At 39.8% G+C, this 23,854-nt stretch overlaps 1 protein-coding gene and 1 long non-coding RNA gene across 2 annotated transcripts in view; both read left to right on the top strand.

Annotated features, from left to right (window-relative positions):
* Positions 1-23,854, top strand: part of LOC124775126 — a 208,731-nt gene that overhangs the window by 179,740 nt on the left and 5,137 nt on the right. The gene's annotated exons all lie outside the window — the stretch shown is intronic.
* On the top strand, positions 79-20,049 carry LOC124775124 (beta-1,3-galactosyltransferase 5-like). Its single transcript, XM_047249964.1, has 2 exons — positions 79-1,029; positions 19,157-20,049. The coding sequence occupies exons 1-2, from the start codon at positions 641-643 to the stop codon at positions 19,869-19,871; spliced, it is 1,104 nt and encodes a 367-aa protein (XP_047105920.1). The 5' UTR covers positions 79-640; the 3' UTR covers positions 19,872-20,049.

Consider the following 23,854-nt stretch of genomic DNA (forward strand, 5'->3'; position numbering starts at 1 on the left):
ATGTCGCCTGTAATCATGCTGAAAATATCGACTGTTTTCGAGAATCGAGAGCTAGTATATTTTGGCAGTCGATTGTTCCATGCAATATGTTTCCAGTTTCAATTTTTTATTTTGTTTTGTTTTGGCGTGGGCGATGAGAAATGCGTACTACGTGTAGAACAAGGCTAGTGGCAAAGTTTCATGGCAGTATGGGGTGTTTGTTGTAGAGTTACTCTCCTTTACACTGAGTTTTAAAACATGTTTCTGTTTGCAACAGTGCTCCAGACGAAGTCCGCAAAATAACGTTGGCGTTTAAAGCTGTTTCAGATCCCACTCTTAACGCCAACGGCCCGAATACAGACGACAGGAGTTTGTGTCTACAAGATATTTACAAGCTGTGAAATTTCCACTCTTGGCATAACTGTCAGCGAAGAAGGCAATCTAGACAAATCTCTTAATGTTGTCAAAGAAATGACATTATCTCACTGTCATTATGCTCAATGTTAAGCAATGGTTGCTGTAATATGCCTTATACAATAAAATGGAAATCACGAACGAGAAATGTACCGTTATTCCGGTATACAGACGCCTTGCCGTCGACAGTGCCTGAAAGTGTCAAATTTAGAAGAAGAAGATGATGATGATAAACAAATGAAGCAATATGATTCGACTGCAGTTGTTAATATTTACTTTGTGTCTTTTAGCAATTTGCGTTATTGGCTTAATTGGACTGTTTACGATCATAGCGGAGAATGAACAACCATTCCTAATCAGACCACGCCCACGCCAGTTCTACGATCTTTATCCCCTCGATTTACAGCTGTTGAATTTACCACATTTTAGTTACATCATAAATAATGACATATGTGGACAGAAAACAGTTGAATCAGTTTTGTTAGTTACTTCTCACTGCGGAAATGTAGAAGCTCGGAGTGCTATAAGACAAGCATACCCCCAGCATGAGTTAATAAAGCTCGGAATTCGCAGACTTTTTCTGTTAGCAGTATCACTATCTGTAAATCAAAATTCAATACATGACGAAAACAGAAGGTCAGTCCATTTCTCATTCACATAAAAATTTTGTTTCCTATTACAGTAAATAAAACGGTGCCAATATACATAGTTTTTCGTAGAAACGAGATATCACTCTTCCTTTTGAGAATATGCCTTATCTCAAATTGAATTACACATTAAGCATTATACTAGTAATATTTCTCTCTTTCCCATTGTAATGTGTGTTTTAACTATGATCTAATGGATATGAATCAAACTAACAAACTGGTTTTGAAATGTAGAGTACGTTGGTACAACATTGTAATGGTGTAATCATATTTCTTGGGAATGACTGAAATCCAGAAGCTGCCACTGATTTCTTCTTCATTCTCATAAAGACAGTAGTACTACTACTACTACTCCATGTGTGATAACTATTGTTGGGATATTCACCACCATTATGTGTGTGTTAAAGTATGTAGGCCTACTATAATTTTTGTTTAGTGTGAATGTTATGCAACTTTTCTTATATTACTTACCCTATTGCTATGGATTAAATAAAGAAAAGTAGGCCAAACAATGAAGCTCTCGCCTGAAAAGGAACATATGTATTTATACCACAAAGCAACATTGCGAAGTTTCTTATGTCAAGACTTCAAATCAGAATGGCTTTTGATGTGTTTCAACTTATGTCTTGCACATTGCTACAGTAGGAGTACAGTACAGTTCATTTGTGCTGACATCTGGATGAGATGAATGATTGAAATATTGGGTGACTTAACTTCTTATGCATTTATTTGGTGTCTTGGCTAGCCAGGAAGCACCTCAAGGTTCATCAATTCACTTGGGTTGTAGGTCATGGAGGAAAACCTTCAGGGATGTGGAACAAGGCAAGGTATATATTAACAAACGAGAAGCAGTTCTTAGGAATGTGAACTGTACACTGTGAGGAGGAGGCTGGGGAGGGGAGGGACAGCAGGATAGGGGTGGGGGATGGTAAAGTGCTGCTGGGGAGCTTGCAGGGATGAGGTGGAGAGAGGGTTGGCAGCTATGTGCAGTTGGAAGGTTAGACAGGGCGGGGTAGCGGAAAAAGAGAGAAGTGAAAAGACAGTGTGTTGGTGGAATAGAGGGTTGTGTAGTGCTGGAATGGGAACAGGGAAGGAATTGATGGGTAAGGACAGTGACTGATGAAGGTTGAGGCCAGGAGACTTATGGGACTGTAGGATATATTGCAGGGAGAGTTCTCACTCGCACAGTTCAGAAAAGCTGGTGTTGGTGGGAAGGATTCATATGGTGTATGCTGTGAAACAGTCACTGAAATGAAGAGTGTTGCGTAGGGTGGCGTGCTCAGCAACAGGGTGGTCCAGTCGTTTCTCGGCCACAGTTTGTCGGGGGCCATTCATGTGGACAGACAGTTTGTTGGTTGTCTTTCCCACATAGAATGCAGCACAGTGATTGCGGCTTAGCTTGTACATCACATGACTGGTCTCACAGGTAGTGCCCTTGATGGGATAGGTGATGTTTGTGACTAGAATGGAGTAGGTGGTTGTGGGAGGATGCATGGGACAGATCTTGCATATGGTCTATTACAGGAATATGAGCCATGAGGCAAGGGGTTGGGAGCAAGGGTTGTGTGGGGATGGCAGAGGATATCGTGTAGGTTTGGTGGACAGTGAAAGACCACTGTGGAGGGGGTGGGAAGGATAGTGGGCAGGATATTTCTCACTTCAAGGCATGACGAGAGGTAGTCGAAACCCTGGTGGAGAATGTAATTCAGTTGTTCCAGCCGTGGGTGATACTGAGTTAAGAGGGGAATGCTCATCTGCAGCCGAATGGTGGGTCTTTGGGAGGTGGTAAGTGACCAGAAAGATAAGGCATGGGAGATTTGTTTTTGTACAAGGTTGGAAGGGTGATTATGGCCTGCAAAGGCCTCAGTGAGATCTTTGGTATATTTCAAGAGGGACCATTCATCACTGCAGATGCGATGACCATGGGTGGCTCGGCTGGAAGGGATGTCTTGGTATGTAATGGGTGGCAGGTGTCGAAGTGAAGATATTGCTGGTGGTTGGTAGGTTTGATATGGACAAATGTACTGATGTAGCCATCTCTGAGGTGGAGGTCAACGTCTAGGAAGGTGGCTTGTTGGGTGGAGTAGGATCAGGTGGAGTGAATGGTGGAGAAGGCGATGAGGTTCTGGAGGAATGTGGATAGGGTATCCTCACCCTCAATCCAGATCACAAAGATGTCATTAAGGTTTCTGGGTGCTTAGGAAGGATTCCACTAGATGGCCCATGAATAGGTTGGCATAGGATGGTGCCTTGCCTGTGCCCATAGCCATAACATGGATTTGTTTGCAGGTAATGCTTTCAAAGGAGAAGTAATTATGGGTGAGGATAGAGTCAGTCATGGTGACTTGGAAGGAGGGTGTTGGTCTGGAATCCATCGGGCATTGAGAATGATAGTGCACAATAGTGGTAAGGCCATGGGCATTAGAGATGTTATTGTAAAGGGAGGGAGCATCAATAGTGACGAGCAGGACACCATGTGGTAAAGGGACAGGAACTGTGGAGAGTCAGTGGAGGAATTGGTTGGTATCTTTTATATAGGAGGATAGGTTCCAGGTAACAGGTTGAAGGTGTTGGTCTACGAGAGTAGAGATTCTCTCAGTGGGTGTGCAATAACTGGCCACAGTGGGGTGTCCTGGGTGGTTGGGTTTATGGACTTTAGGAAGCATGCAGAAGGTAGGAGTGTGGAGAGTGATAGGGGTGTGGAGAGAGATGGACTCCAGGGAAAGGTTTTGGAATGGGCCTAGGAAAGGGATCTATCTGACAGCTGGTGGAGTCCTTCTGCCAGGTAACTGTGTCGGAGCCTTTGTCAGCAGGTAGGATTATAAGAGCAGGATCAGTTTTTAGACAGTCGATTGTGGTTCTTTCTGCTGCAGATGTAAGAGTTTGCATGTTGAGGGGTTTGGGGAATGATGGTGAGGCAAGGTTCGAGGTTAACAAATTCTGCAAACTTAACAGGGGGTGATTTGGGGGCAGTGAGTATGGATCACAGTTGGATGAAGGAGTGAACTGAGTCAGGTAGGGTTCAACATTGGTCTTTGGCTGAGTCTGATTGGTAAGGTTGGTGGTGAAAAAGTGTTTCCACTGTAGGGACTGGGAGAAGGAGAGTATGTCTTTAACAAGGTCTGCATGACTGAATTTTGGGAGTGGGGCAAAAGGTGAGGCCTTTGGAAAAGACTGATTTTTCTGTGGGGCTAAGGGTTTTGGAGGAAAGGTTCACGACTGCATTTCTGGTCTGGGTAGGTTCTGGATTCTGTGTGGCAGTGTGAGGGAGTTTTGAAGAGTAGGGTAAATGTACTATGTCTGCGAGGCAGGGTTTGTCAGCTATGAGGGGACGTGGGGATTGGGGGGTTTGTAGGTTGTTGTAGAGGTGGTGGACTGTGATACTGCAAGATTGGAGTAGCAAGCAAGTAGGGTGGAGAGTTTTTTGTGGTGCCATTGTGCATGTTGCTCTAGTTCCTGGAGGGCAAGAGTTTCAGTGTGTGTTATGGGTTCCAGGAGACAAGATGCAAGACCTGTCCCATACATCTTCCACCACCACCACCTACTCCAGTCTGGTCACAAACGTCACCTATCCCATGAAAGACATGGCTACCTATGAGACCAGTGATGTGATCTACAAGCTAAACTGCATCCATTACATGGGCATGACAACCAGCAACCTGTCTGTCCCTGTGAATGGCCACTGATAAAATATGGCTAAGAAACAACTGGAGCATGCCACCCAACACAGCATTCTTCATTTCAATGGCTGCTTCACAGCATGTGCCATATGAATCCTTCCCACTGACACCAGTTTTTCTGAAATGTGCAGGTGAGAACTCTCCCTGCAATATATCCTACATTCCTGTAACTCCCCTGGTTTCAACCGTCATTAGTCATTGTCCTCACCCATCAGCCCCTTCCCTGTTCACGTTCTAGCACTACACAGCCCTCTATTCCACCAATGCACCCAGTCTTCTTACTTCTTTCCTTTACTGCAATCCCCTTCCCCCCTCCTCCAGTCTCTATCCTGATCTTCGTATAACCTCCAGACTGCACACCTAGCTCTTCCATATTCTCTCTCCACCTCTTCCCATCCCTGCATGCTCCCCAGCAGCACTTTACTGGCCCCCTCCCCTACCCGGCTATCCCTCCCCAACCCGGCCTTCTCCTTACCCTCACTCAGCTGCCTCTCCCATTATGTGCTGCCGCTGCTCATAGTCTAGCTTCAGCTGCCAGAGACTGTAGTTGTGTGTGTGTGTGGGGGGGGGGGGGGGGGGAGGGAGGGAGGGAGGGGGGTCTACTTTTGAAAAAGGCCTCGTTGGCTGAAAGCTGATTTTGTGGCGGGCTTTTTGTTTGCTCTCTATTTGTCATGCCAGATATTTATTGCTTTGCAGCTTTTTGCTTTCTGTCTTTTCTTCTGTTCCTCACGTTTTTGTGGCTCATTTTTAATCCTTTCCCTTGCTCTCCTCATCCTGAGGCACTTACACTCTCTTCTTATATTTACTCATATTTATTCCTGAAAGTAGGTTTATTGCATATTAAACTTTTGAGCTAAATTATTTTTACATTCACTAAGTCTCACACCACATGAAAGCAATGCTTTTAATTGACACCGTACGCAATATTGAAGATATTTATCCCAGTTGTCAATCGTGATTATTGCAACATGTTTCTGGGCAACATTATTCCATTTTCAAGTGCAAAAAATAAGGAAACCAGATTAAACTATCCTCCTTATACCACATACATATAAGGATAACAGATGTCGTACCTTAAAAAAATTATGCTGTTAGGCTCCAACACAGCTTAAAACACAACCTGCACACATGCATTTTCTGCTTAAACCATAAAACATGAAACATCACAAGCCAGTGCATTTACCATTCCTGAGGTACAATTGCAAACGAAAAGCCACTGCAATCACCTGCCAGTGGTGATATTTACATATAGCCTAATGCTCAGCACCAACGACACTACTATCTGTCGTAAAATCTTAGAGAAGTGCCTGTCTTGTCCTAGACTATACTATCTTAAAAATACCTCTATGCTGCCGTCTGAACAGAAATAGCATGCATAAATCCTATGTCACTAGGTGAAATATGTTGGTGGCTGCTTCTTAAGGAGGGTATCACTGGAGTGTGCCCAGAAATGCTTTTTAGTCACTTCCATCCTCTCATTTAAAACGCTGATGCACTCCTCTTTTAAGGCACAATAAATGTCTACCTCCTCTAAATTTGATGGCAACCACCTTTTTTCTTTAATGTGCATCACCCTCATGCTTTCTGTTATATCCCCCAATGAATGCTGCTCATTCTTGAGATGCTTTGCAACAGCTGATGAGCGATTCTCTCTATTATTATACTCTTTAAAACTAAATTTAAAATTCTGCCCCATCTGTCTCCCATATCTTGCTCCACAAACCTGATATTTTATTTCATACACTCCCAATTTCCTCATCCAGTTCTCATCTGTGTCAGTTTTATGCCTCTGTCTCTGTCATAATCTGTTGTCTGTCTTGAAAGCAATACTAACCACTTTTGTGGTAATCAGCCTCACTAATTTATGTTTGAAACAGCTTTTTTAAAGGCAAATGTTAAGTGTAGTGAAAAAATACAAGTGTCCAGAAGATATATCGATGATATTATCATTGTCTATAAGGGGTCATAGGAAGATTGCAGCATAGAGGTATTTTTAAGTGAGAATGGGCTAGGACCAGACTGTGATGTTTTATGATTTATGGTTTGAATTAACAATGTACATGTGCAGCATGTTTCTTAAGTTGCAATGGAGCCTAACATCAAATGTAACAATCATGGTCTCAAACACTTTCTTGTTTTGTGAGGTACCTATCTAAAATGTACCGGGTGATCAAAAAGTCAGTATAAATTTGAAAACTTAATAAACCACGTAATAATGAAGACAGAGAGGTAAAAATTGACACACATGCTTGAAATGACATGGGGTTTTATTAGAAGTATTTGCTAGACGCGTGAGAGATCTCTTGCGCGCATCATTTGGTGATGATCGTGTGCTCAGCTGCCACTTTCATCATGCTTGGCCTCCCAGGTCCCCAGACCTCAGTCCGTGCGATTATAGGCTTTGGGGTTACCTGAAATCGCAAGTGTATTGTGATCGACCGACATCTCTAGGGATGCTGAAAGACAACATCCAACGCCAATGCCTCACCATAACTCCGGACATGCTATACAGTGCTATTCACAACATTATTCCTCGACTACAGCTATTGTTGAGGAATGATGGTGGACATATTGAGCATTTCCTGTAAAGAACATCATCTTTGCTTTGTGTTACTTTGTTATGCTAATTATTGCTATTCTGATCAGATGAAGCGCCATCTGTCGGACATTTTATGAACTTTTGTATTTTTTTGGTTCTAATAAAACCCCATGTCATTCCAAAAATGTGTGTCAATTTGTACCTCTCCATCTACATTATTCCGTGATTTATTCAGTTTTCAAATTTATGCTGACTTTTTGATCACCCGGTACATATTCATAGGCTCCATTGAAATATTTTCTATGTAACCTTTTCTCTTTGGTAATATGTAATAAAATAATGCATTTCTGCATTATATTAGAAGTTAAACAAGGCCTAGCAAAAAATTAACTCATACAATTAATTATTACAATTAGGCCTATTTAGTTATAGTATAGGCCAATGTCTTAAACTCGGAAATTATGAACTGTAAAATACAAAAATGCACAAAGTTTTGTAGCTTGATTTAAATATTTGTCACATCCTCAGACATGACAATCTGTGGACACCATGTCCATGAATGTGGCATCTAGGTATGTGGCAGATATTATAAAAGTGTTGAATTTCAAAATTTACATTAAATTTATGGATAATATATTATTAAATTAAACATATCAACATATACCTTTCATGCATACATAATGACAGGTTATTTTACATGTAAAGTAGTAATGGGCACATATGTGAAACAGTGGAAATAACAACACACAAATATTTACATTAACAACAGGCTTTCCTCGTCAGCAACTACATACAATAATGTTCTTTGACAAAATGGCTGCTTGCTAGTCTTCATCAATATTATGAGAATACTGCTGCTTCCACCTTTTGTTGTGGACATGACTTAAAATCGTAGGACATGAGTTTAGAATATTTGTGAAATGTAGTCCCTTTTGCAATTACTTTTTAAGTTAAATATATGTTAATGCCTAATATGTGCATTTATAGAAAATAATATTTCAGTACTTATAACATTACAACTGTGCAAACTGGAGCTGGGGACAGTCCATGGACAGACATGTCACGTTCCATGGCCAACTTTTGAAACAAAAATTAAATTACAATTTTTTTGCCAACATAGTACCTTACAGTATATGTTTTAAAAACTTCTAATACATTTAATGGCCTTTAAGGATTTCTTTATCATGTATTGTGCTGGGACAAGAAAGATCTCTTTCCTTGATAATGATCCTACTTAAAAAAGATGTGCAGTTCTTTTTTTATATTAAATAGCATTTGTGTCTCATGTCCTGGTAACTTACTCCTTTCACAAATATATAGATATTCTTCAAAGATGAATAGTTACCTACACCTATAACAACAGAGGCCTACACTGGTACTTATCGTACAGCTAACAGGAATTTCAAATCCTAGGATTTAGCTAACCAGATAATTTATGTAATGAGTATCTAACAAGTTAATGTTTTAAATTTTCTTTTGAATTAGTAGTGTTTCCCAATTTTTTTCATTATGAAACAGGAGCTTGTTGAAGACCTTTGGCTCAGTGTGAATAACTTTACTGAATCGTTGAGAAATAAGCAAATCTACATCAACATCTCTATACTCTGCAAACCACTGTGAAGTGCATAGCAGAGGGCACATACCATTGTAGCAGTTATAATGGTTTTGTACTGCTCCATTCATGTATTGAGTGCAGGAAGAATGATTGCCTCTGTGTGTGCTCTCATTAATCTAATCTTGTCTTCACGATCCCTACGTGACTGATAAGTAGGAGGTTATAGTAGAATCATCATTTAGAGTTGGTTGTTGAAACTTTGAAAATAAGCTCCTTGGTGAAAATAAGCTCCTTGGAATAGTTTAGCTTCAGGAGTCTGCCAGTTTAGTTTCTACAGCCTCTCTGTGACACACTGTTAGTGATCAGACAAATCTGTGACCATTCATGCTGCCCTTCTCTGTATACATTCAATATTCCCTGCTAGTCCTTTTAGGCACATGTCCCACACACTTGAACAGTATTACAGGATTGGTCACAAGTGTTATTTGTAAAGAATTTCCTGTGTAGACTGGTTACATTTTCCCATTATTCTACCAATATACTGAAGTCTACCTCTTGCTTTACCCATGACTGAGCATGTGTGATGAATCCATTTCATATCCCTTTCAAAGCATTACACCCAAGTATTTGTTGGAATTGACTGAAACCAACTGTGACTCATTAGTATTATAGTCACAGGATACTATGTTCTCTCATTTTGTGATGCGTGAAAGTTTACATTTCTGAACATGTAAAGCAAATTGAGTTGCCAATCTTTGCACCACTTTGAAATTTATCAAGATCTGACTGAAAATTTACGCAGCTTCCTTCAGACAGTACTTCATTATACTAATTGTGTCATCTGCAAAAAGTCTGTGTTACTATTGGTATTGTCTGCAAGCTCATTAATATAAAACATGAACAGCAAGGGTCCCAACACATTTCCCTGGAGCACATCCAAAGTTACTGATGCATCTGATAATGATTCTCCATACAAGATAATAAGGTGCATCGTCTCTACCAAGAAGTCCTCAATCCAGTCACTAATTTTGCTCGACACCCCATATGATCATAATTTTGAAAATAAGTGTGGAAGTGGTACTGTGTCAAACATTTTTCGTAAATCAAGAAATACTGCATCTGTCCAACTGCCTTGATCTACATCATTTGGTATGTGGGAAAGTCCAAGTTGGATTTTGCACAACTGATGTTTTCACAATCTGTGGGATTGACTTGGAGGAAGTTATTCTGTTCAGGATACCTCATTGTGTTTGAGCTCAGAATATGTTGTAAGGTTCGATAACAAATCAATGTTTAAAGTTGTGGATGGTAGTTGTATAAATCACTACCCTTCTTGTAAGCTGTTCTTGTGACCTGTTCTTTCTTCCAACTACTGTGCACCGTTTTTTGTTCATTGGATCTACGATAGGTTATAGTTAGAAGAGGGACTAACTCAGCCACAAATTCGGTATATAACCTGATGGGGATTCTGTCTTTGTTCAGTTTTAATGATTTCAGCTTTTTCTCAAAACTACTAACACTAACACTTTTTCAGTCGTCTTTTCAGGGGTGTGAGGATTAAATGAGAGCAACTCTCTTGGGTTTTCCTTTGTAAAGGAACATTTGAAAACAGAGTTAAGCACTTCAGTTTTTGGGTTGGTACCCTTAATTTCAGTTCCTGTCCTGCTTGCGAGTGAAAGGACACCAACTTCAGTGCCACTAACAGCCTTTACATACAACTATAATTTCTTTCGGTTTTGTTAAGGACTGTTTGACAGTATTCTTCTACAGTAGTCACTGAAGGCTTGCACACATTGCTCTTTTGACAGCCAAATGTGTCTCATTCAGGATCTCTCTATCTACAGCCCTATGCTTGTTTTACATATGTTATGCAGCGTTCACTGTTTGTTTCTAGATGTTTCTTTAGAGTGACCATATACCATGGAAGGTCCCTCCCATTATGAACTGTTCTTCTAGGTACATATCTACCCGGCCCATGTGCTAAAGGTTCCATGTTCCTCATTGAGATATGACACTACTGCTTTTTTATGTATTTTACTTAATATGTGTGTGTGTGTGTGTGTGTGTGTGTGTGTGTGTGTGTGTGTGTGTGTGTGTGTGTGTGTTTTAAATGATGACACCAGCATTTGACTGCATTGTTGTTATTTAATTACAACCCACTATTATCTACTTATCTTTTTACAAGATGATGATTTTACATCTGGCATTTTATTTCATATTTTTCTTAATTTTCTTTTTAAGCTTGATGTCTTGTTACAATGTTAATGACAAACTCAATCACTTGAAAATAGCGTAAAGGGCTGAAACCTGGGTTGTAATTAAATAAACAACAATACATTCAAATGGTGGTGTGTTCATTTGAAAATTATTGATCTACTGTTGCTCAGCAACATCAAAAACTGTTTAATGTGTATATCTTTCTACTTGTTTTAGTTGTCCTTTGTACTTCAGTAATCATTGTTGCCACAATTGTGTCATGGCCACTGATACCAGTTTCAATGTAGACTTCTTCAAAGAGGTCATATCTATTTGTTGCCATTAGATCTAGATATTTCCATCATAAATGGGGTTCCGAACTATTTGTTGTTGGAGGTTTTCAGAGAAAATAGGATATCTTGTCATGCCTACGATTAACAAAACTGTAATTTTCCCAGTTGATTGTTGGATGGTTAAAGTCTCCACCAATGATATAGTATGGGGTTCTGTAACATTTTTGGTTACATCAAGAGGTGAGTCTGGAGGGCGATAGAAGGATCCATTACCATGTCTTGCCCAATCAATCTTGCATGCAGCTTTAATTTCTATCTCGACGGATCTGAGTTTCTTGTCTACTGTGGCAAATACACCACTTCTAGTTCCCAGTAGCCTATCCTTTCAATAAAAACTTAAATTTTCCCCAAAAATCTCACTCCTATCAATTTCAGGTTTCAACCAGCATTTTAGTATTATGTGAGATGCACTGCTTTTCAGGAGTACTTTAAACTCTGTCATCTTGTCGTGAATGCTTTGGCAGTGGTTTTAATACTCTCACTTGTGTGGGACATTTTTTTGGACCTTATACTTCTGGGTCTCCTACGGCTGTCATCATATGGACTGGTTATCCGCCCCTGGTAGCTGAGTGGTCAGCGCGACAGAATGTCAATCCAGCGGACCCGGGTTCGATTCCCAGTTGGGTCGGAGATTTTCTCCGCTCAGGGACTTGGTGTTATGTTGCCCTAATCATCATCATTTCATCCCCATCGACGAGCAAGTCGCCGCACTGGCATCAAATCAAAAGACTTGCACCAGGCGAACGGTCTACCCGACGGGAGGCCCTCGTCACACGACATTATTAGTATTATGGACTGGGTGGAGAGTTGCCTAATGTAAAAAGCTCTGTGTGCACTTCTCACACAGTCAGCTACCTAAATAGCAGTATCTGATGTTTAGTGCACATCTAACCTATTTATGGGGACCCTACAGTTCTGAACCCTATGTCACAATTCAGGAAGTTACAACCAAGCTTGTCACAGAACTCTCAAATTCTATGGTTCAGCCCTTCCACTCACCTCAGAACCAGAGGCCATGATCAGTTCTGGTGACAAAGCCACAGGTTGTGAGCTTCATTGAAACTCTGTATGCAAGGCTGGCTTTCTCAACCTTCTCTGACAGTCACTGGAATGATCCAAGAATGACCTCAGGACCCAGATAATGGGCATCATTTGTTCCAGTGTGCACCATAATCTGTAGGTGGTTGCACCCTGTTCCCTCAGTTGCTGCCAGAATAGCCTCTTCAATGTGTTTAATGAGGCCCCCAGGCATACATAATGAGAACACCTTGTGTTTGTTCCTGCCCTTGCTGTCATTTCACTAATAGATACCATTATTTGTCATATGTTTGAACTATCGATGATTAATAGACACCTCCCCTTTTGTGTTTGCCTCTTCTTGACATGGGACAAATTAAGTTTCCCCAAAACAGCTGAAGTGAGTCCTATTGGCTCAGATTCAGTGAAAGATATCACCATGAACATGTTGGTTATGGTGATCAGTATCACAACATGGGTCCTTGCTTGTCCCTGTTCTGTACAGGTCACCCAAATCTGTCGTTGACACACCACTTGCATTCAAGTGGAAGAGTAATGGCAGGTCCTGTACTTCCTGTAAAGGAGACAGGATCCTCAGGAGTGGATAGTACTTGAGGTATTTGTGGTACCACAGGTACATGACTCTTGTGAGCTCATTCAGCACACTGATTCTCAGCAGCTGCCAATTGTTTGGCAATAGTCAGGATGATTACCAGCTGCTTATGAATGTCAGTTAACTCATTCCTTGTTTGGGACTAACATTCACAGTGGGGTTACATTGTGGTTGGTGCAATGTTTTACAGAGTAGTTTAACAAATGCTTTAAACTAAAATACCATGCTACATTAATTTCTTTTACATCTTGTATTGCAGATATGCCAGTTGCTGTTCAGCTGCATTGGTTTTTATCATATTCTAGGAACTTCCGACACTATCTACTAGGTCATTTATATATGTTGTGAAAAGCAGTGGTCCCATAACACTCCCCTGTGGCACGCCAGAGGTTACTTTAACATCTGTAGATGTCTCTCCATTGAGAACAACATGCTGTGTTCTGTGCGCTAAAAACTCTTCAATTCAGCCACACAGCTGGTCTGATATTCCGTAGGCTCTTACTTTGTTTATCAGGCGACAGTGTGGAACTGTATTGAACGTCTACCGGAAGTCAAGGAAAATGGCATCTACCTGGGAGCCTGTATCTAATATTTTCTGGGTCTCACGAATAAATAAAGCGAGTTGGGTCTCACATGATCACTGTTTCTGGAATCCGTGTTGATTCCTACAGAGTAGATTCTGGGTTTCCAGAAATGACATGATACGTGAGCAAAAAACATCATCTCAAATTCTACAACAGATCGATGTCAGAGATATAGGCCTATAGTTTTGCGCATCTGCTCGATGACCCTTCTTGAAAACTGGAACTAACTGTGCTCTATTCCAATCATTTGGAACCTTCCATTCCTCTAAGAGACTTGGGGTACACGGCTGTTAGAAGGGGGGCAAGTTCTTTCGCGTACTCTGTTTAGAATCGAATTGGCATCACGTCAGGTCCAGTGGACTTTCCTCTGTTGAGTGATTTCAGTTGCTTTTCTATTTCTTGGACACTTATTTTGATGTCAGCCATTTTTTTCGTTTGTGCAAGGATTTAGATAAGGAACTGCAGTGTGGTCTTCCTCTGCGAAACAGCTTTGGAAAAAGGTGTTTAGTATTTCAGCTTTACACGTGTCATCCTCTGTTTCAATGCCATTATCATCCCAGAGTGTCTGGTTATGCTGTTTTGATCCACTTACTGATTTAACATAAGACCAGAACTTCCTAGGATTTTCTGTCAAGTCGGTACATAGAATTTTACTTTTGAATTCACTGAACGCTTCACACATAGCCCTCCTTACGCTGACTTTGACATCGTTTAACTTCTGTTTGTCTGAGAGGTTTTGGCTGTGTTTAAATTTGCAGCGAAGCTCTCTTTCCTTTCGCAGTAGTTTCCTGACTTTGTTGTTGAACCACGGTGGGTTTTTCCCATCCCTCACAGTTTTACTCGGCATGTACCAGTCTAAAACGCATTTTACGATTGCCTTGAACTTTTTCCATAAACACTCAACATTGTCAGTGTCGGAACAGAAATTTTCATTTTGATCTGTTAGGTAGTCTAAAATCTGCCTCCTGTTACTCTTGCTAAACAGGTAAACCTTCATCCCTTTTTTATATTCCTATTTACTTCCATATTCAGGGATGCTGCAACGGCCTTATGATCACTAATTCCTGTTCTGTGCTTACAGAGTTGAAAAGTTCAGGTCTGTTTGTTATCAGTAGGTCCAAGATGTTATCTCCACGAGTTGGTTCTCTGTTTAATTGCTCGAGGTAATTTTTGGATAGTGCACTCAGTATAATGTCACTCAATGCTCTGTCCCTACCACCCATCTTGAATATCTGAGTGTCTCAGTCTATATCTGGCAAATTGAAATCTCCACCTAAGTCTGTAACGCACTGAGGAAATTTATGTGAAGTGTATTCCAGATTTTCTCTCAGTTGTTCTGCGACTAATGCTGCTGAGTCGGGAGGTCAGTAAGAGGGGCCAATTATTAACCTAGATCAGTTGTTGAGTATAACCTCCACCCATAATAATTCACAGGAACTATCCACTTCTATTTCACTACAGGATAAACTACTGCTAACAGTCACAAACACGCCACCACCGACTGCATGCAATCTATCCTTTCTAAACACCATTTGTGCCTTTGTAAAAATTTTGGCAGAATTTATGTCTGGCTTCAGCCAGATTTCTGTACCTATAACGATTTCAGCTTCAGTGCTTTCTATCAGCGCTTGAAGTTCTGGTACTTTATCAATGCAGCTTCAACAGTTTACAATTACAATACCGATTGCTGCTTGGTCCCCACATGTCCTGACTTTGCCCCACACCCTTTGAGGCTGTTGCCCTTCCTGTACTTGTCCGAGGCCATCTAACCTAAAAAACTGCACAGTCCACGCCACACGACCCCTGCTACCCGTGTAGCCGCCTGCTGTGTGTAGTAGACTCCTGACCTATCCTGCGAAACCCGAAACCCCACCACCCTATGGCGCAAGTCGAGGAATCTGCAGCCAAACTTGATGATAGGTCAAAACTATCTGATGGACTGTGACTCAAACTTGCTTCCTTTGCCTTTTGCAAGAAAGTGTTCACTGACTGAGTAGCCAAACACAACTCGTGACATCACAAAAGTTCTCCTGTGAAACTTGCAAGAATAGCACTCTGGGAAGGAAGGATATTGTGGAGCCTTGGCCGCAAAAGATAAAGGTCCCAAGTTCGAGTTTTGATCAGGCATACAGTTTTAATCTGCCAGAAAGTTTCATATCAGTGCACACTCCTCTACAGAGTGAAAATTTATCTCTGGGAACATCCCCCAGGCTGTGACTAAGCCATGTCTGTGGAATATTCTTTCTTCCAGGAGTGCTAGTCTTGTAAGTTTCACAGGAGAGCGTCTGTGAAGTGTGAACATAAGAGATGAGGTGCTGATGGAAGTAAAGCTGTGAGGATAGGTCATGAGTCACACTTGGAAAACTCAGTTGGTGCCCATGAATAGCAAACGCTCCGAGTTCAAGTCTCAGTCCAGCACGCAGTTTTAATCTGCCAGAAAGTTTCGCATCAGCGCACACTCTGCTGCAGAGTGGAAATTTCATTCTAGAAACATCCCTTAGGTTGTGACTAAGCCATGTCTCCACAATTTCTTTTCTTTCAGAAGTGCTAGTCTTTGCACATTTTGCAGGAGAGCTTGTGTGAGATTTGGAAAATAGGAGACGAGGTACTGGTGGAAGTAAAGCTGTGAGTTGTGCTTTCATAGCTCACTCACGAGGACTTGCACACAAAAGGGAGCTCAAGTCTCAGTCTGACACACAGTTATAATCTGCCAGGAAGTTTCATATAGTGCACCTCCGTCTGAAAAGTGAAAATCTCATTCTGGATAATAATAATACATTGTTTAGTTACAATAAAATATATAAAATATTTTAATATCCTAGTAATTTGTTTGTATGACTGCTTAGTTCAGCACTTTAACATAACTCACAAAAAATGCAATTTAGAGAAATACAGCATTTGAAAAGGATTTGCCCAAAAGTTGAGAAGTATGTGTGTCATGCGATTGATTTAAGAACTATAATAGCAGCAAAACTTTTACTAATTTGATAACGTAATAATTTACACAATATGAAATCAAAGTGTGCAGTCAGTGTTATTAGTATTTCACGTAGCGCTATGATTGTGAACACAAGTTTGCAGACTGTGGCTATGTGAGCATGTAAATGAGTGAAATGGGGTTTTTGTCACTACTTCCTGCCTTTGTTCACTAAGTCAGTAAGTTTATTTTATTCCTTAGTTGTGAGTCTTTTCCTTTCTGTCTTTACTGACTCAATTTCCTGTTGTTTACTAGTTCTATCTGTAGACTCACAGACAGTGTCAGATTTGCTGGTGACAGCAGTTATGAACATTGTGTGAGTGTATACCTTTTTGTAGCTGGAATGGTGTCAGCAGCCGACCAGGTCAGGTACCCATTCACATGGGCAGAGTGTCATACAAGCAACTGAAAATCATAGTATGTTAAACATAGCTTGAAATTTCTAGAATTTTATGCAATTTTTGTGATTCTTTATTCTACTTTTTTAATATAAAGTTAGCCAAAAAAATTTTAAATTAACACATATAAACACACAAATTCATTAACCAAACTCCTGAACTCTTTTAAGGAGGGGGAATCATGACTCCTCCCCCTTGGATCTTGGCTTGTGTCTAATTTGTGTGTGTCAGGTAGGCCAACATATCTGTACATTACCTGTTAGATGTTTATGGATCAATGCATTCATCACAAGTATAGTTACAGATGCCAAAGTCAAGTCATAATCTCAGTGATACAGATGATAATTCTTCTTTCCCAGCTAACCTTGTGCCAGATTTGTAACAACTGGACATATATGACATTTTTCACTCGGCAGTAAGCCCTTTCTTAACCCTCAGAGTTTACCACTATTGAACAAAGGAATTAAATCAAAGAAATCTTCAGGAAATACATAAATTGCCTCCTTGATTTAGATTTATGACATACAGATTGTCTTGTAGCTTCAAAAAATAGATATTGTATGATGATGCTTTATTTACATTTGCATCAAATTTTAATTGTTTACTTACATCCCTATGAGTCATATTTGGGTCAGTTAATTCATTCTCAGTGATTCAGTTCATGATGTTGCTTCCTTGTTGCCCATCTGTGGATGCTCACACACCGACTTCCTTTGATTATACCATAAGGGAGACCATTGTTTTCTATTATGACTTACACATATTCCTGCAAACTCAATTTTACATTAAAGCACTGTGAAACACACGTCAGAGAGTCTTTCTTGTTGTGCCAAATGTTAGGATTTCTTCCCATTCTGTAACTGCATAAATGTATCTGTGCAAATGGTAACTGGTCTAATCTTGTCTTTGTGGTCTCTTCACGAGTGGTATGTAGGAGGCAGTAGTTTGTTTCTGGATTCCTCATAAACTGATTCTTCAAATTTTGTAAGTTGAGTTTCAGAACATAGTAAGCTTGTATCTTCGAGCATGTGCCAGTTTTGGGTTTTTCAGCATTTCTGTGACACTGCCATGGGTCAGACAAACTTGTCACCATTTGTGCTGTTCTTCTTTTATATATTCAATATTTGACATATTTGGTATGGATCCCACACAATTGAGCAATATTCCAGGATGGCTTCCACGAGTGTCTGGTAAGGAAACTCCTTTGTAAGACTACATTTTCCCAGTATCCTACTAATGAACTAAAGTATATCAGCTGCCTTATCAATGACTGACCCTGTGTGATCATTTAAAACAAGTGGTCATTTATTTATATTAAAAAGAAAAAAAATGAAGGCTAACCAGCACATGCAAGGACACCATTACACATGCATATGCATATGCATTAGCAGGTCCTGTGGTTTTGAGGGGATGAATTCATCTACAGAATAAATGCAACTAGTCCTGATTCTTGATGAAATGATGTTGAGAAAATTATATTCACAGTTCTGAACAAAATAAAGAATTTATATCTTGCACTTGTGAGTACTTTTATTTGCAAAATACCATGACACCGTAAGTTAAAACTGCTTATGAATATGTAAGTGAATGAAGCACTCATTACAGCACAGCAAGGTGTAAATATTAGTATGAGATTGACTGTTGATATTGATCACCTCCTGCCATCTGGTTGTTTTTTCTAACTTGGTTCAGAAATGTGATAATATCGTAAGGAGAGATCAGGATTTAAAATGGTTGTTCGAGACTGTCCCACTCGAAAGTTGGAGTGGCAGTTATTGACTAGGAAAAATATATACAGCCATTATCCTGGGGTGTAATTCTAAGACAGGTTTCCAGAACAATCCAACAGCAGTAATCCAAATATATTGACAAACACTATTAACATGATGTTTTCAACCATTGAAGATGACATGCCTTCTTATGTGTCTGTGACCTGACTGTTTCCATTCCTTAATCAACAACTGTTGAAATGGGTTGTGGTGGTGGCACCGTTTTTCATCCTCAATAATACTGTATTACATGAAACCCTTTTGTCCATTTGGTATTGACAGACCATGTTCCAAAAGAATTAGACATTACATCCACGAATCTGCTACACACCCACTTGCTTTCATGAGTGCTTGTAGTATAATACATCTAACTTTGTGCATATAGAAGCATTTTTTTATATTTTTTCATCACTATGATCTGTTGTTTTCTTGCAGGTATGCAGATGTTCTTCAAGGAAGCTTTCTTGAAGCTTATCGCAACCTGACATACAAACATGTGATGGGACTGCAGTGGGCTGTACATCACTGTCCACAAGCACGATTTGTTATCAAAATGGATGATGATATTGTAGTGAATATGTACAAACTTTCTGAAATAATTTCATATATTTCTGAATCTCAGAGAAAGGATCTCCTTATGGGTTATGTACTTAAGGGGATGGTTCCAGTTCGAGAACCTGCTAACAAATGGTATGTGACCCATGAGGAATTTGATGGTAATATGTATCCCCAGTTTCTATCAGGATGGATGTACATAACCACACCTCCAGTGATAAATAAACTGCTTTCTGCAGCTCAGAAGGAAAAATTCTTCTGGATAGATGATACTTTTGTCACAGGTATTCTTGCCCAACAAGCAGGTGTTGAAGGCTATAGAAATATAAGCAACATGTTTACAACAGATCCTGGTTATCTGGAGTGCTGTCTCAGACACTCAGATGTGTACTGTGATTTTATGGTTGGTCCAAGTGGAGGTGATTACAGTTTACAAATTAGATTAGCTATGCATGCTAAAAGATGTCGAGATATGGGATCTTGCAAGAACAGAAGCCCTCAAAATGCACTGAGAAGGACCTGTGTAAATAAGGGCAGGCAGCAGCTACCTCTTTCTGGTGGACAAGGCTATGTTGCTGAAGTAAAAATAGGTTGATTTTTTCCAGTGGAGGTGTAGGTTCACTGATGGATTTTCAATTAACTGATACAAACAGATCTATTTTACTGAGTTTCTGGCTTGATGCTATTATAGTGTGTGTATTTTAATAATGGATATAAGATTTCTGTATATGAATACTAATATTTTGTCATGAAATATATTTTATACAATTTTACATAACATAATCAATACTTCCCATTCATGTACCTTTACTTGCAAAGGAAAAAAAAAAATGCACATATAAAGAGAAAACATACATCTAGATTAAAAAATTGTAGTTAACTGATGGCAGCAGACTGACAAAGACGGACAATGTCTGGACATACTGATAGATGCGCCACGTGAAAATACATTTTATTCAATACAAGATACAATGGTTAATTATATAACCCAATTGTAAGCTGCAAGTGACGTAATATATATTTATTCAGAGTGCAAAGACAGCACCAGTAAGCAAATAATCTACACTGCACATATAATATAACCGACAATTTGCTGTCCATATCCTTCTGCCACTCCCTCCCAAGTCTCCTTAAATGTAATAAAGGGCGTGACAGTGGAAAGTTGTGCATCTGGTGTGCACATGGAATCATATATAAATAAAATGTTGGTGTTAATCACCGACACAGACCTGGTGAATGTCTGCCATCGGTGATAATATATAACGTTCTGTCATGGCATGCCAGTAATATATAGAGACCATTCTACGATGCTTAAAGCGGATTTAAAATGGCATCGTGTTTGATGATTACAGGACTGTAAGTTACAGAAAATTAATAGTCGCCAAATGGAATGTTCTTTTAAAACAGCCAGGTGGAGCTTTTATATCTCTAAGCATAGATTAACATACAGCTGATGCTTTAATAATATTGTTTGACATGTCAGTGAAGAATTTTCCAGGGAGTTAAAGTGTTTTTTTGACATTGGTAAAGGTCCATTGACCTCAATACGTACGTGTTCAAATTGTTGACTCAGTGGGGTGAATGTTCTGAGCACAGCTGTAACATGCTAACTGTTAGTTATGTTGTTGTGCTGGCAAGCATTACACTGGCAGATTAATGTCTTGAAATCCTTCTCAATATTTGGCCAGATGAACACCTTTTTCATTCCAGTTTAGTTAAAATTATTTATTGGTTGACACTTCACACATTGGAGGTGTCTCCTCCAATCAGAGTGCTCATTGTCACACCTGAACTGTTCAGCATTGCCAAACTGTCACAGCAAATGGCTAGTCCACTTCCATTGTTTGGCTAGTGTAGTATATGAACCATTGTTACATGTATGTTTTTTTGGCATCATTATTGTAAACAAAGCAGTAAAGCTACATATGCAGTCAAGTGCATTAAAACTGAATCATGTAATCTAAGCATTTGCATTGATGAAGCAAATGAAAAGCACAGCACAAAGTACAAACAAAAGAGGAAGCAAAGGGACAGAGTCAATTCTGAGTGACAGTCACAGACATGATTCCACAATCATTGGAAGACACTAGCAACAAGGTATTTAGCTTTGTCACATCAGGGGCAGTGTCATCCGAAATACTGAAGATGACGAAATACTCAGGAGTAAGCAGTTTGAAGTCAAATCATTTTATTGTGTTAAGAGCTGGTTAAAATGACATATACAAAAATGAAGTGCAATAGCTGTTACAGCTATGAAAAACTGCATAGAAAACCTAACACACCAAAATGTCTGCAACATCTGCACCTACCACCAAGTTAATGTGTTTATGCAGAAATTTGCAGCACAAGCTTGCAAGTAAAAATTGAGTGCAGGAATTTTGAGAATGTAGCAACTGTGGACATAAACTGTTTGAGACAAAGATTTCGTACCAGTCTTGGACTAAATTTTAACCACTTAGGAAACAGTTTCAGGCAATCAAAATAATCTATGTTGTAGGAGGACTGAAAACTATAAGCACCCACAAAGCGGCATGTAAGTAGTTGCTGACTACAAACGGATTAACAAGAAATGAGACAGAAACATTGATGAAAGCAAAGTCATTGTGTATTGATGCTTCTACTATAAATGGCAACAGACAATTAATGTAAACACTATTGAAAGGACACTCTTTGACTGAGAGCTAACAATTAAGTAAGGACAGCAAACAAAATCCACCAGCCAGTGTACAAGTGATTCCTGAAAAATCATCATCATCAGTAGCAGAAACAAGTATGTGGAGAAAAAAAAAACTCCAGAAAAATCAACAGCATGAGCAGCAGAAAGTACCCAGAGAAAGAGCCTGAAGCCCAGAAGCTACACAGGAAAATCATCACCTGAAACATCAACAGCAAGCACCCACAGAATGTGACTGAGACCAAGAAGAGCTGCAAAGCAGGATGAGGATTGTTTTATGGTATTGCTGCAGAATGAGAACAGATCCAGCCCATCTGAAAGTAAAATGGCCTCGTCAGAGGCAACAGATAATGATGATGAGATGATTTTCTGATAGGTAGCAGCATTATTTTTAGTATGGACAGATTACCTATTTCATATACTGACCACCAGAGGCTCTGTTGTGGCTCATTTCGCAGTGAAAAATTATTGTTTAGTTAACTCCTCAAACTTCCATCTATACACATTTCTTCATAGGCTACAGATTGTTGGTAAGTGATTTTTTTTTTCAAATTTTGTATCTTTTTACAACTTTATGTACAAAACTACACTGCTGTATGTAAAATGTAGTTTATTAAAGGGTTTTCCAGTAATTAACTACAAGAACACCCCCCCCCCCACCCCCCTCAACCCCCTTGCCATCAGTGGTGTGGCTTGTATGCTTCAGCAATACAGACAGTCATACTGTAGGTGTAACCACAACAAAGGGGTATCTGTTGAGAGACCAGACAAACATGTGGTTTGTGAAGAGGTGCAGTAGCCTTTTCAATAGTTGCAGGGGCAAAAGTCTGGATGACTGACTCATCTGGCCTCGTAACATCACCAAAACAACATTGCCATGCTGGAACTGCAAATGGCTGAGAGCAAGGGAAAACTACAGCTGTAGTTTTTCCCTAAGGCATGCAGCTCTACTGTATGGTGAAATGATGATGGTGTCCTCTTGGGTAAAATATTCCAGAGGTAAAATAATCCCTCATTTGGATCTCTGGGCACAGACTACTCAGGAGGATGTATTCGTCATGTGAAATAAAACTGGCATTCCACTGATCGGAGTGCAGAATGTTAGATTCCTTAATTGGGCAGGTAGGTTAGAAAATTTAAAAAGAGGAATGGATAGGTTAAAGTTACATATAGCGGGAGTTTGAGAAGTTTGGTAGCGGGAGGTGCAGGACTTCTGGTCAGGTGAATGCAGGGCTATAAATACAAAACCAAATAGGGGTAATGCAGGAGTAGGTTTAATAATGAATAAGAAAATAGGAATGCAGGTAAACTACTACGAGCAGCATAGTGAATGCTTGATTGTAGCCAAGATAGACACAAAGCCCACACTCACCACAGTAGTACAAGTTTATATGCTATCTAGCTCCGCAGGTGATGAAGAGGTTCAAAGAATGTATGGTGAAATAAAAGAAATTATTCAGATAGTTACTGGAGAGGTAAATTTAATTGTGATGGATGACCAGAATTTGATGGCAGGAAGAGGAAGAGAAATAAAATAATAGGAGTTTATGGACTTTGGAAAGGAATGAAAGAGGAAACCGCCTGGTAGAATTTTGCACACAGCTTAATTCACTCATCACTAACACTTGGTTTAAGAATCATAAAAGAAAGTTGTGTATGTGGAAGAGACCTGGAGATATCGGAAGGTTTCAGACTGTTTATATAATGGTAAGACAGAGGTTTAGAAACGAGGTTTTAAATTGTAAAACATTTCCAGTGGCAGATGTGGATTTATTGGTCATGAACTGTTGATTAAAACTGAAGAAATTGAAAAAGGTACGAAATTACAGAGATGGTACCTGGGTAAATTGAAAGAACCAGATGTTGCTGATAGTTTCAGAAGGAGCATTAGGCAACAGTTAACT

This window comes from Schistocerca piceifrons, chromosome 2 (genome assembly GCF_021461385.2).
Source record: "Schistocerca piceifrons isolate TAMUIC-IGC-003096 chromosome 2, iqSchPice1.1, whole genome shotgun sequence".
Lineage (NCBI taxonomy): Eukaryota > Metazoa > Arthropoda > Insecta > Orthoptera > Acrididae > Schistocerca > Schistocerca piceifrons.

Bases quoted from the DNA above. Each gene is read 5' to 3' on its own strand.
- LOC124775124 (XM_047249964.1), top strand. From the start codon at position 641: ATGATTCGACTGCAGTTGTTAATATTTACTTTGTGTCTTTTAGCAATT. The intron at 1,030-19,156 runs GTCAGTCCATTT...GTTTTCTTGCAG, and splicing joins ATACATGACGAAAACAGAAG to GTATGCAGATGTTCTTCAAG.